Here is a 14,273-nt window from a genome sequence, read left to right as displayed (position 1 = left end):
CCAGTGTATTGGTAACAATTTCTTTCTTGTCACAAACATATCGAACATTGATGGCAAAATAATTCAGTGAAATGCAGTGACTCTGGCATCCCAGCAAAAGCAATGGGTTTCAAGATAGGACATTCAGACAGCGTTTTGTGAGGATCCTCACAAAGAATGAGCATGTCAGTTTTTCTAATCTGCTTTTGCTATTGAAAACATTATTTATGAGCTCAAAAACTTTTCAGGTGATGTGGTTTTTTAAAAAGCTGATCTGCTTTTGTAACTGAAAAACGTATCCTCAAAAAAACAGCAAAAACTCTGTGTGTGAATGTAGCCTTAGGCTAGGTTCACATTTCCGTTGTTTTGCATCAGTCACATGCGTTGCTTGACACATGTGACTGATGCGTTGTACAACAGATGACAAAGAACAGAATTCCTTGTCGGACTCCGTTGAGTGTGGGGGGCGGAGTTTGGGGTGGGTGGAGCCGAGCGGCGGCGTGGCGCTGAGAGCGTCAGTGCAGCAGGGACTGCAGGGCTGGGGACAGGTAGGTAGGTAGGTGTGTGTGTGTGTGTGTGTGTGTGTGTGTGTGTGTGTACCTGTGTGTGTGTACGTGTGTGTGTGTGTGTGTGTGTGTACATGCAGAGTGCGGGAGGGGGCGGATCCGAGCGGGGAAGTGTCGGGCTCCCTGTACAGCCAGGGTAAATATCGGGTAAAAGCAAAGCACTTTTTGCTTGGTTACCCAATATTTACACTGGTTACCAGCGTACACCGCATAGCGCTGGCTCCCTGGACACGTAACCAGTGTAAATATCGGGTAACTAACCAAAATGCATTGCTTAGTAACCCGATGTGTATCCTGGTTACGTGTGCAGGGAGCCAGAGAGAGCATGCGCAGCGAAATCCTACGGAAGGCCACGGGCAGAGGGTGCAATGCAGCGTCATCAGTCACAATCCGACGCTCATACAAGTCTATGGGACCAAAGGAATCCGCCAAACTGATTCCGTTGTTTACCAGAGCAGCGGATTGTGACTGAGGAATAGAACAGACATTTATAGGACATTTATAACATAAAAATCCAGATATTATAGGCAACAACTCGGAGATACATATTAAACACAAGGCGCAAGAGTCTTTAAATTTACCAAAGTATAGAAATACCCCAAAGACACCGTGATACAAATGTATAAAACATTTTATTTTATAGTGCACAGGGTATTACAGTACATATAATTTAACAATCATGAAAAACCAGATTGAGTAGGTGAAGGAAGAGGGGAGACCCCCACGTGACCCAGGAATTATATCAAAGTTGTGTCGGACCTGCTGAACCAGATGATTACAACACTTAATGTGGCAACCTGATAACCATAAGGATAATCCTATGTAGGGACAAAACCATCCACTGGGCAGCTAGTACCAGAACCCATGGCCTGGGCCTATGGCCTTAAATCAGGTCATAACTCAAAGGGCCTATATATAAAGCTGCACAATGGACGGAAAAACCCACTAAGGCACTGTTGTCACTCAATACCAATTTCCCAGAAAAAAAGGGGTAAAAAGTGCCCAAGCAGTATCATGTAAGTCAATCATTAATAAGGCATACAGGCTTACCACAAACAATTAAAGCGTCCGAGAATCCTGGAGGGCACGTGGGGACCGACGTCCCAACACGTGTTTCGTCACAATGCTTCGTCGGGGGACGATGATAAAAAGAGTGCCAGGAATGGAGCTTAAGAAGGGAGCCTAATTGGTAACACGCCTCCATTACACCGCGCGCACCTGAAGTGAATAGCCGCTGCAGACCGCGCCGTGGCTCGGTATCGGCGGCCGGAAGTCAACGGAGCGAGAACTTCCGGTGACGTCACTATGCGATACTTCCGGTTCTCCGCCGCAACAGACGTTGCCACGGACGCGAATCAACAAGCGGAACCCACTGCAGTGCTGGGTAAGATGGAGCTGCCCCTATAGAGGTAACAGTCCTACCCCCATCAATAACAGTATGATATATAGTACATGTAAACATTAATAAATCTATACAGAATCACATAATGACATCATCAGTGGAATACATATTATAAAGTACATACATATCAAAAAATGCTTTTGTTTATGTACAGAGAGAAGAAGAAGAATAGATAAAGTGAAAAAGCAGACGTCTGCAAAGAAATAGAGAATAAAGAAGAAAGTAGAAATTGTAGGCATAAATATGTCACCCACGATTCCAAATATTACATGTCCATGTATATCGCAGTTCCATGGCCTCCCAATTATAGGTACTGCAGACGTATGCAAATCTCCATTTCTTCCAGGCCAAGGTTGGTGACAAAACCCGCATAAAGGGGACACTTAGACAGGAAGGTGGGGGGGGGGGGGTGGAGAAGGGGGGAGGAGGGGGTTGGGGGGGGGCGGCTAAGGAGGAAAATTCATGACAAGAAGGTCCCTTAAAGCAAAACAAAGAAAAAGACACACTGTTAAAAGAGTCATAAGAACACCAATATATACAGCATGAAAAGAATAACACTTAAAATCCCAAGAATCCTAGAAGACACATAGGGGGCTACGCAGCTAATCACGCCTCTGTAGCTCAGCCAGGGTGGACCCAAAACACCCTGAGGGCGAAAATTCAAGTTTCATTAACTACAACTGGGAGGGATCCAACCTCCCTCATATTTCCCCCCAGTCGGATTCACCCAAGATATCAAAAAGATGGGAATAAGAGTGATGGTTACAAAAAAGGGGCGAATGAAAGACGTTCATTCAGCCCCTCTGGTGCCTGAGTACCTAAAACAAAGATCCAACGGCACTCCATCTGTGCAAGCCGTTTTTTGAGGTCCCCGCCCCGAATTCCCAGATGTACCCTATCAATGCCCCGGACCTGGAGGGATGCAGGATCGCAATTGTGAGCCTCCCTAAAATGTCTCGGGATCGTTTTTAGGGATTCAGGGTTGGTGGCCTCTTTGGCCGCCAGAACGTCACGCACATGCTCCCTCGTGCGAATACGGAGCTCACGTGAGGTCAAACCTTATTAATGATTGACTTACATGATACTGCTTGGGCACTTTTTACCCCTTTTTTTCTGGGAAATTGGTATTGAGTGACAACAGTGCCTTAGTGGGTTTTTCCGTCCATTGTGCAGCTTTATATATAGGCCCTTTGAGTTATGACCTGATTTAAGGCCATAGGCCCAGGCCATGGGTTCTGGTACTAGCTGCCCAGTGGATGGTTTTGTCCCTACATAGGATTATCCTTATGGTTATCAGGTTGCCACATTAAGTGTTGTAATCATCTGGTTCAGCAGGTCCGACACAACTTTGATATAATTCCTGGGTCACGTGGGGGTCTCCCCTCTTCCTTCACCTACTCAATCTGGTTTTTCATGATTGTTAAATTATATGTACTGTAATACCCTGTGCACTATAAAATAAAATGTTTTATACATTTGTATCACGGTGTCTTTGGGGTATTTCTATACTTTGGTAAATTTAAAGACTCTTGCGCCTTGTGTTTAATTTATAGGACATTTCATAAGTTTCCCAAATGCCTATGAAAAAATGTTCATCACACTCTGCATTGCACTACTGTCCCCAATTTATTATATATTTCTTTATCGTTCCTTTGGGAGACCCAGACCTTGGGTGTTTAGCTTCTGCCTCCGGAGGACACACAAAGTACTACACCTAAAAGTGTAGCTCCTCCCTCTGAGCCTATACACCCCCTGGTGAGCCACTCACAGCCAGTTTATCGCTTTGTGTTCAGGAGGCATACATCCACACATGCATTCTCATATGATTTTTTTTTTTTGGAAAAAGATTGAAGAAGTGCGGGTCCACGTCTGGACTCCCGGCATATCCCTTCTCACCCCACTGTGTCGGTGGTGTTGTAAGGTTGATTTCCAAGGCTGGAGCCTTACATGCCGTACTCCTTCACCATCCCTACTGGGCTCTGGATTGAAGTGGGAGCCAGCGCGGTCTCCATGCCTGGCAGGAGACCGGTCTCAGTCCACAGCCTCTTGAGGACCCTGCTGGATCGGAGCACTCATCCCCAGGGACCTGGCCCTGCGTCTCAGCAGCTAAGTACCTGAGACGTTCATATGTTGGGGGTCCCTGTCCTTTATTGTGTGGGGAGAGTGTGTTTGCTGTATTTGTTTTGGCATTTCCGGCGGGTCCTCTGGCTTTTCGCCCGAGAACCGCGCCGATGGTGCCTGCGCGTCGGCCTCGCTGCTCAAATTTACGCCCCGGCTTCGCCGGAGGCCTGGTTTCTGTTACCTGCCCTCACATGTCACTCATGCAGAGGGACAGGCATGGCTCCTCCCGGCGGCTGTCCTGCACAGGGGAGTGACACTCCCCACTGCTTGTGCGTGACTCCCCCCCTGCAGGTCTCTATGGCCCTCTAGATCCCGCTTTCCTACAGGGACGCCCCCGTCCCGTCCCCTCTCTTCGCTCCGGCGGCCATTTTCTTGGATAGGGTTCACTCTGCGCTGGGCCATCCTGCACTCTGCATCCCTGCTGAGGTGCTGTGCATTGGGGGTCCGGGCTTCGGGATCTGGAGGGCACACAACACCGCTTCCAGCGGTCTGGTAAGCCACAGCCGGTCTCTGGTTGTGGACCTCTGAATATACTCCCTGGGGTTCATTCTCTTTGTAGAAGCTGTTTTCCTCCACTTCAGCAGCATGTCTCACACGAGGAGCAAGGCTCCAAAGCTTTATACTGTATGCGCTGCATGTAAGCTCCTGCCGCCTGAACCGAGCACCTATCCACATTGTGATGTCTGCTCTAACCTGGAGGTGCCACAGCCTGGAGTCTCACCCCCAGTGGTCTCTCAGGCTGCTTCTGCACCTGTGGCTGAACCCCCGGCCTGGGTAGAGTCCTTCTCTAGGTCTATCTCCCAGTCATTTGCTGAGTCCATGGGACTTCTGTCCAGGTCTTTGATGAATATGCATCAGCCCCCTTCACAGGATGCCTCTAATGCTCTTGCTAAGGGTCCTTTAGGATCCCTATCCTCTGATCTCCGTCCACTGGAGCTCACAGAGGATTCATCATCAGGGCACAGACCCCGTCCTCCTAAGAAGCGCCGCAGGGTTTCCTCTCCCTCCTCATCCCGCGGCTCTGATTCAAGAGCTGACTCGCAGGATGAGGAGGATGCCTTTACAGGGGGCTCGGAGGCTAACTCCATGTGCCCCATTGATCTTTCCGAGGGTGACTCAGAACTTAGTGACTTGATTACTTCCATTAATTCTGTACTGGATCTCAATCCGCCAGTATCAGAGGAGCAACCCTCTCTGGCAGAAAAGCATCAGTTTACCTCGCCTAAGAGAGTAAAGAGTGTGTTCTTTAACCACTCCAGTTTTCAGACCGCTGTGACCAAACCCAGGGCCTGTCCTGACAAACGCTTCCCAAAGCGTGGTTCTGATGACAGATTTCCCTTTCCACCTGAGGTGGTCAAGGAGTGGGCTCACTCCCCAAAGGTAGACCCTCCGGTGTCTAGGCTCTCAGCCCGGACCGTTGTGTCGGTGGCTGATGGCACTTCCCTTAGGGATGCCACTGACCGTCAGATTGACCTTCTGGCCAAATCCGTGTATGAAGCGGCGGGGGCCGCGTTTTGCCCAACTTTTGCAGCAGTGTGGGCCCTCAAAGCCATCGCTGCTTCTCTACAGGAGATGCATTCCCTCACCAGGGAATCTCTGCCCGAGATTGTTGCCTTAACTTCTCAAGCTTCAGCTTTTTCTTCTTATGCCATGTCTGCCATGCTAGAGGCTTCTCACCGCACTGCGGTGGCTTCAGCTAATTCCCTCGTTATCCGCAGGATCTTGTGGCTTCGAGAGTGGAAGGCAGATGCTTCTTCAAAGTAGTACCTTGCTGGGCTCCCTTTTGCTGGTTCCCGGCTGTTCGGTGAACAGCTGGATGAAATTATTAAAGAGGCTACTGACGGGAAGAGTACTTCCATGCCACAAACCAAGACCAGGAAACCTGCCCAGGGTAGGATTCAGTCGAGGTTTCGCTTCTTTCGTTCCTCCAACTGGTCGTCCTCTAAGCCCTCCGCCTCGTCCGCTAACTCAGCTAAGGACCAGAAATCCAACTGGCGCTCAAGAGCGCGTCCACAGAAGACCGCAGGAGGTCCTGCCACTAAGGCAGCCTCCTCGTGACTCTCTGCCCGCTCCAGCAACGTCCTTAGTCGGTGGCAGGCTCTCCCACTTTGGCGACGCTTGGTTTCAACAAGTCTCCGATCAGTGGGTGAGAGACGTCATATCTCACGGCTACATGATAGAATTCTCTTCCAGCCCGCCAAACAGATTTTTTTTCTCTCAACTCCCCCCTGCTCCAAGGCCGCCACCTTCTCACAGGCCGTGGCAGCCTTGCAGGCCAACGGAGTAATTGTACCAGTTCCCGCCCGGGAACGGTTCAGAGGTTTTTACTCAAACCTCTTCCTCGTTCCCAAAAAGGACTGTACCTTTCGGTCCATCCTGGATCTCAAGCTTCTCAACAAGCATGTTCGGGTACGGCACTTTCGCATGGAGTCTCTCCGATCAGTCATTGCCTCAATGACCCAAGGGGATTTCCTGGCGTCCATCGACATCAGAGATGCCTATCTACATGTGCCAATTGCAGTCTCACACCAGCGTTGGCTACGCTTTGCAATAGGAGAAGATCATTTCCAATTCGTGGCTCTCCCCTTTGGGTTAGCCACGGCCCCTCGGGTATTCACCAAGGTCATGGCAGCAGTGATTGCGGTTCTGCACCTCCAGGGGTTGGCAGTGCTCTCTTACCTGGACGACCTTCTAGTCAAGGCTTCATCCAGCGCAGACTGTCAGCGGAGTGTCTCGCTCACTCTCGCCACTCTAGCCCAATTCGGGTGGCTTGTCAATCTTCCCAAATCCACTCTGACTCCGACCGAGTCTCACGTACCTAGGGATGCAGTTCGAGACTCTGCCGGCACTTGTGAAGTTGCCCTTAGACCAGGGGTCTCAAACACGCGGCCCGCGGGCCGCATGCGGCCCGTCAGGCTGCTTCGTGCGGCCCCCAGGCCCGTGCCCCTGGTCACTATCGCGGCCAGTGCAGGGGCCGCAGCCACTGTCTGTACTTTGTCAGATGAGTGTTTTGCCGGCGCTGCGTTCTCAGAGGCAAGGACTGTGCGCGTGCAGCGCCGGCAAAACATTCATCTGACATAAATCGCTGCCAGTGGCTGCACCGGCCGCGATAGTCACCGGGGCACGGCCTGCAGACAGCAAGAAGCAGAGGTGAGGAGCCGAGGGAACGCGGGACAGGTGAGAAGAATGGTGTTTTTTTATTTTTTGTGTATGTGAAGGACGGCACATTAACCCCTTAGCGACCTATGACGTACTGGGTACATCATGGCTCCCTGGTACTTAAGGATCCATGTCATACCCAGTACGTCATGGCGAAATCGCGGCCCCAGTGGCTGCGATCGGTGTTTGCATTGCAAATAGCAAATACCTTAGATTCGGGGAGGAGGGGACCTCAGGAGGGGTGGTGTCTCCTCCCCGGACCTACGGAGGCTGTGATTGGCTGTGCGGCGTTCGTCAGCCAATCACAGCCACTGTAATGTTACAGCCATTGAAAATGGATGTAACATTGAAATCCAGCCCTGATCAGTGCAGCTGTAGCACCAATCATTGGCTGGAGCTGGGTGACCTCAGTTTCACCCGCCCCCAGCTCTGATTGGAGAGACTGGTCACAAGGCCGGTCTCTCCAATCACTGTGGATCTGGGGCTGGAGACCGCTCCCTCAGCTTCACTCCAGCGTCCGTGGGTGGAAGGAAGCCGAGAGCGATCGGTAAATTATAGCGCCCCCTTTCACCCGCCGCCACTGCCCCCACCCCCATTACTACAGGATGGGGACATTATAGAATAGGGACAAGGTGGGCACATGACTATAGAATAGGGACAAGGTGGGCACATGACTATAGAATAGGGACAAGGTGGGCACATGACTATAGAATAGGGACAAGGTGGGCACATGACTATAGAATAGGGACAAGGTGGGCACATGACTATAGAATAGGGACAAGGTGGGCACATGACTATAGAATAGGGACAAGGTGGGCACATGACTATAGAATAGGGACAAGGTGGGCACATCACTATAGGATGGGGACAAGGTGGGCACATGACTATAGAATAGGGACAAGGTGGGCACATGACTATAGAATAGGGACAAGGTGGGCACATGACTATAGAATAGGGACAAGGTGGGCACATCACTATAGGATGGGGACAAGGTGGGCACATGACTATAGGATGGGGACAAGGTGGGCACATGTCTATAGGATGGGGACAAGGTGGGCACATTACTAAAAGATGGGGACATTACAAAGATGGGCATAATACTATAAGATGGGGACATTAGAATAGGGACAAGGCTAGGGTCATTACTATAGGATGGGGACAAGGTGGGCACATTACTATAGGATAGGGAACATTACTAAAAGATGTTGGCCAAAATTTCTATATAGTGATAATTGTAACACTATTAGTTACAAGAAAGGGATAAAATGTAAAAAAAAAACAAAATAAGGCATGACTTTTTTTTTTACCATCAAATTATTTTTTTTTATATATTTTTATATATATATATATATATATATATATATATATATATATATATTTAACCAAACAATGTGCACATTATAATAAACAGGTGAAAAATATTGAAAATAAGTGATCCACAGGTGTGTAAAAAAATATATATGGTACCAATAAAAATGTCACTTTGTCCCGCAAAGAATGCGGCCCCCCAAATTATTTTTTTTCTTCTGTGCGGCCCATACACCCAGCCGAGTTTGAGACCCCTGCCTTAGACAAACCGCTGTCTCTCCAGTTGGCGGTGCGCTCTCTCCTGAGGCCCCGCCGTTATACCCTCAGGCGTCTGATGCAGGTGCTGGGTCAAATGGTGGCGTCCATGGAGGCTGTTCCCTTTGCCCAGTTCCATCTGCGCCCCCTGCAGCTGGACATTCTTCGCTGTTAGGACAAGCGGCCTTCCTCCTTACACAAGTTAGTGGCTCTGTCGCCACGGACCAAGAGCTCTCTTCAGTGGTGGCTTCGGCCCCTCTCCCTGTCCCAAGGGTGCTCCTTCCTGGCTCCGTCCTGGGTGATTCTCACCACGGATGCCAGTCTATCCGGTTGGGGAGCGGTATGTCTCCACCACAGAGCACAGGGCACTTGGACTCCAACCGAGTCAGCCCTTTCAATCAATGTGCTGGAAACCAGAGCCGTGCTTCTAGCTCTCCTAGCATTTCACCACCTGCTGGCGGGCAGGCACATTCAAGTCCAGTCAGACAACGCGACAGCGGTTGCCTACATCAACCATCAAGGCGGGACACGCAGCCGCCTGGCAATTATGGAGGTACAACGCATTCTTCAATGGGCAGAGGACTCCAGGTCCACCATATCCGCAGTCCACATCCCAGGCATGGACATCTGGGAGGCAGATTATCTCAGCCGTCAAAGCGTGGACGGTGGCGAGTGGTCCCTGCACCCGGCAGTATTTCAGTCGATCTGCCGCAAATGGGGCACTCCGGACGTGGACCTAATGGCATCCCGTCACAACAACAAAGTTCTTGTTTGTGGGTCGCTCCCACGATCCTCAGGCCTTCGCTGCGAACGCTCTGGTTCAGGACTGGTCCCAGTTTCGTCTGTCCTACGTGTTTCCCCCTCTAGCTCTCTTGCCCAGAGTCCTGCGCAAGATCAGAATGGAGGGTCGTCGAGTCATCCTCATTGCACCGGACTGGCCCAGGCGAGCTTGGTATCTGGACCTACTCCAACTGTCCGTAGAGATGCCGTGGCATCTCCCGGACACTCCAGACCTACTCTCGCAAGGTCCGTTTTTTCCGCCCGAATTCTGCGGCCCTCAAATTGACGGCGTGGCTCTTGAGTCCTGGATTTTGACGGCTTCTGGTATTCCCCCTGAAGTCATCTCCACTATGACTCGGGCCCGTAAGTCTTCCTCCGCTAAGATCTATCACAGGACTTGGAATATTTTCCTGTCCTGGTGTCGCTCTACCGGCCATTCTCCTTGCCGACCCTTCTGTCTTTTCTACAGTCCGGTCTGCAGCTAGGACTGTCCCTCAACTCTCTCAAGGGACAAGTTTCGGCTCTGTCAGTTCTGTTCCAGCGGCGTCTCGCTCGGCTGGCTCAGGTCCGCACCTTCATGCAGGGCGCGTCTCGCATCATTCCGCCATACCGGCGGCCCTGGGACCCCTGGGACCTTAACTTGGTTCTCACGGTCTTGCAGAAACCCCCCTTTGAGCCTCTTAGGGAGGTTTCTTTGTACCGTCTTTCACAGAAAGTGGCCTTTCTGGTTGCCATAACTTCTCTCAGGAGAGTCTCTGATTTGGCTGTGCTCTCCTCGGAGTCACCTTTTTTAGTCTTTCATCAAGACAAGGTGGTTCTCCGTCCGACTCCGGACTTTCTTCCTAAGGTGGTCTCTCCCTTCCACCTTAACCAGGACATTACCTTACCTTCCTTCTGTCCGGCCCCTGTTCATCGCTTTGAAAAAGCTCTACATACTCTAGATCTGGTGCATGCTCTCCGGATCTATGTGTCTCGCACCGCTGCGCTTAGGCGGTGCACCTCTCTTTTTGTGCTAACCACAGGTCGGCGCAAGGGCCTCCCTGCTTCTAAGCCGACCTTAGCCCGTTGGATTAGGTCGACCATTTCGGACGCCTACCAGAGTACGCAGGCGCCTCCCCCGCCGGGGATCAAGGCACACTCGACCAGAGCTGTCGGTGCCTCTTGGGCTTTTAGGCACCAGGCTACGGCTCAACAAGTCTGTCAGGCTGCTACTTGGGCTAGTCTGCATACCTTCTCGAAGCACTACCAAGTGCATGCTCATGCTTCGGCAGATGCGAGCTTGGGCAGATGCATCCTTCAGGCGGCGGTCGCCCATTTGTGAAGTTAGGTTCGGCCTACTTCTTAGTTTTTCTGTTTATTTCCCACCCAGGGACTGCTTTGGAACGTCCCAAGGTCTGGGTCTCCCAAAGGAACGATAAAGAAAAAGAGAATTTTGTTTACTTACCATAAATTCTTTTTCTTCTAGTTCCGTCTTGGGAGACCCAGCACCCTCCCTGTTGCCTGTTGGCAATTTCCTTGTTCCGCGTGTTTTCACCGGCTGTTGTCGTGGACAGAGTCTCCGGTTGTTCCGACTCTTGCTCTGTTCTACTTGTGGGTGGCTATTCTCCTTCAGCTTTTGCACTAAACTGGCTGTGACTGGCTCACCAGGGGGTGTATAGGCTCAGAGGGAGGAGCTACACTTTTAGGTGTAGTACTTTGTGTGTCCTCCGGAGGCAGAAGCTTAAACACCCAAGGTCTGGGTCTCCCAAGACGGAACTATAAGAAAAAGAATTTACGGTAAGTAAACAAAATTCTCTTTTTTAGGAGTCGGTGCATTTTATACCGACTCCACCAAGAAGAGCTCCGACTCCACAGCCCTATTTTGGTTTTTTTTTCTGTGGGTGCGGAAATCTTTCAGAGCCTGTGGAATTTTCTTAAGAAAATTCCATTTTCTTGTGCGCACAGGGCCTTATAGTTTTTCCTTGATTATAAAGTACGTTTTGAAAGTTGTTTTTTTTTTTGTTTTTTTTTTTATATACTCTTACCTTTGAGTAAATTTGCCTTTAATTTTATTATTATATTAATAATAATAATATAATATTTTTTATTAGATATTGACATATCTTTAATATTTTGAATGCCCCCATGCTTGTCATGGGATTATCTCTGTGATGCCCGACGTGTGGCTGGGGTATTGCTGTATATAATAGAATTGATCAGATGATTGCAGGTTCGAAAAACAAAAGGCAATTGCCATTTTGTTTTTTTCCACAATTTCACTTCACTTGGAATTTTTTCCCCAAAAAATGGATGGAGTCATACAACTCGTCCCTCAAAAAAATAGGCCCTTATATCTTTCAGAGGGAAAAAAAAGTTACGCCTCTTGGAAGGAAGGGGGGTGATAAATGAAAACGCAAAAATAAAAATCTATAAAGTGTTAAACAGTAATTTTACTTTACTTTGTTTACTAAAGTAAAGTGATGATATAACCTATAGATTAGTCTTTTAGTTGCTTGAGTTTTTTCTTCCTTACCCATAGTTTGTTACATTAATTGTTTTCTGTTAGTATCATTTGGACTTTTCTTCCATATAGACCTTTTTTTTTTTTCATTATTATAATACTATTATTATTATTGATAATGTCTATTTCCAATGGTGGAGCTCCTTCAGAAAATGCATACAGCCTATGATGGTTATAAACATCACAAGGCAGACTCCATTCACTAGCTTTAAATTCTCTCTTTTTTTTTTTTTTTTTTTTTTTTTTTTTTTTTAGGCATGACTCCTCCAAGGCCACCTATGTGCCCACCTGGTCCTCCAGGGCTACCCGGTCCCCTTCCACCAGGACAACCACTTCCTCCTCCTTTGGGTGGACTTCCAAATAGGGGTGAACGTCCTCCTCCTCCAGTGCTATTTCCAGGACAGCCATATGGTCAACCACCTCTAGTACCTCTCCCTCCAGGCCCACCGCCTCCTGTCTATGGTCCTCCACCTGGTCCACCACCACCTCAACAAGGTCCACCTCCTCCTCCTGGTCCATTTCCTCCACGCCCTCCAGGTCCCCCAATGGCACTTGGACCACCCCCTCACTTACCAGGCCCACCTCCTGGTGGACCACCTCCAGCTCCACATGTAAATCCAAACTTTTTTCCACCACCGGGAAATGCTGGTATGCCTACATCCGATAATAGAGGACCACCATCATCAGACCCATATTGTCGACCCCCTCCATATGACAGAGTAGATTATGGGCCACCAGGAAGGTAAGTTAATTAAATATCTAACTAACATATTCTCTTATTTTGCCTATATTAATAATTTTCTTCTTATAGGGACATGGATTCTGGCAGAACTCCATTAAGTGAAGCAGAATTTGAAGAAATAATGAATCGAAACAGAGCAATTTCAAGCAGTGCCATTTCAAGAGCAGTTTCTGATGCCAGTGCTGGTATATTAAATCAGAATATATTTAAATTATAAATCCAAGCAGCCTTAGTATGTAACTATATTGACTTAGATTGATTTGCCACGTATTTCTTTAGGGTTGCAGACTAGTAGGTATTTTACATAGTGGTCAAATGTATAAGTTCTGTGAGAAGTTCAAACCAGTTGTGGTGATAAAGTGGGCTTTCTGTTGCACATTCCTCTGTACGATCTCTAAGTTGCAGAAGGTTAGCGCAATGCCGTATGTAAAAATGGGAGTACTTGTACGGTGTATATTCTAATCCCGTTTACTGCTATTGCATAGCCCCTTTAAACAACATGTAGAAATTGGCAAGTGACGTAGGTGAAGTTTGGCGATTGAAATTACTAGTTCCGCCTTTTTTGTCTCCTCGATGTGGCCAGTTTTTTAATGGTGTCAATGGGAAGTGCGGTTTTATTAACCCCATCACGACATCCTCTGTACCTTTATGGACCACAAGTCAGAAGCAGGTTATGGAGCGAGCTCATGGGGTGATATCGCTCCATACCCAGCAGGTAATAGTTGAGTGTTACGGCCAGGATTTCCTCTAGGAAGTGACAGTGGCATTTTAATATGTCAATCAAAAAAGTCCATGGAGCCTGTTAGGAGTCTCGACACAGAAAATAGCCAGATATCCCTCCAGGAAGGACCTAGCCAAGGAGTGGCTCTTTTTAGGAAACCACCATAACCACCATATTAAGTGTCTTAAAAGAGAAAAGATATGTAAAGATATGACAAGGGAAATACCAAGGCCAGGTATCCATCCACAGACAGCTGTTTCGGGGTATTGCCCCTCATCAGTGTGGAGTAGGATTCTGGCTTCTATCGCTCCATACCCGGCAGGTAATAGCTGTGTGTTACAGACAGTGGCATTTTAACATGTCGGCATAGGGGTGTGCCCTTTTAAGCTCCCATCGCTGAACACATGATATGATTGTGGGTTACTGTGACAGCAGGGGGTCTGCGTAAGACCTCTGTGCTCATCATTACAGCGCTCCTTTGAAACCCTGCCTGTGACTGGACTTCAAAGGAGACTGATTTTCACTATATGCAGCAATGCTATGGCATTGCTGTGTATAGCACAAGCGATCGGAAGATCACTAAGTGTAGTCTCTTAAGGGGACTATTAACCCCTTAGTGACCCATGACATACTGGGTACGTCATGGATCGTGTGAGGTTAATCCCCGCCCCCTGCCGTAGCGATCCCCACACATCAGCTGATTTTAACAGCTGACGTGTGCATGCTAGTGCCAGTGGAAT

General features: G+C 48.8%; 1 protein-coding gene across 5 annotated transcripts in view; it reads left to right on the top strand.

The window, feature by feature from the left end:
• Window positions 1-14,273, top strand: part of CPSF6 (cleavage and polyadenylation specific factor 6) — a 92,189-nt gene that overhangs the window by 53,255 nt on the left and 24,661 nt on the right. For all 5 annotated transcript variants that reach the window (XM_075344872.1, XM_075344871.1, XM_075344870.1 and 2 more), the window contains exons 6-7: window positions 12,326-12,812; window positions 12,882-12,997. In XM_075344872.1, coding sequence (XP_075200987.1) covers window positions 12,326-12,812; window positions 12,882-12,997 — 603 coding nt within the window. The remainder of the gene's footprint in view (window positions 1-12,325; window positions 12,813-12,881; window positions 12,998-14,273) is intronic.

The sequence above is a fragment of the Anomaloglossus baeobatrachus genome, chromosome 4 (genome assembly GCF_048569485.1).
Source record: "Anomaloglossus baeobatrachus isolate aAnoBae1 chromosome 4, aAnoBae1.hap1, whole genome shotgun sequence".
Classification (NCBI taxonomy): domain Eukaryota; kingdom Metazoa; phylum Chordata; class Amphibia; order Anura; family Aromobatidae; genus Anomaloglossus; species Anomaloglossus baeobatrachus.
This window is presented reverse-complemented; position numbering and strand designations above follow the sequence as displayed.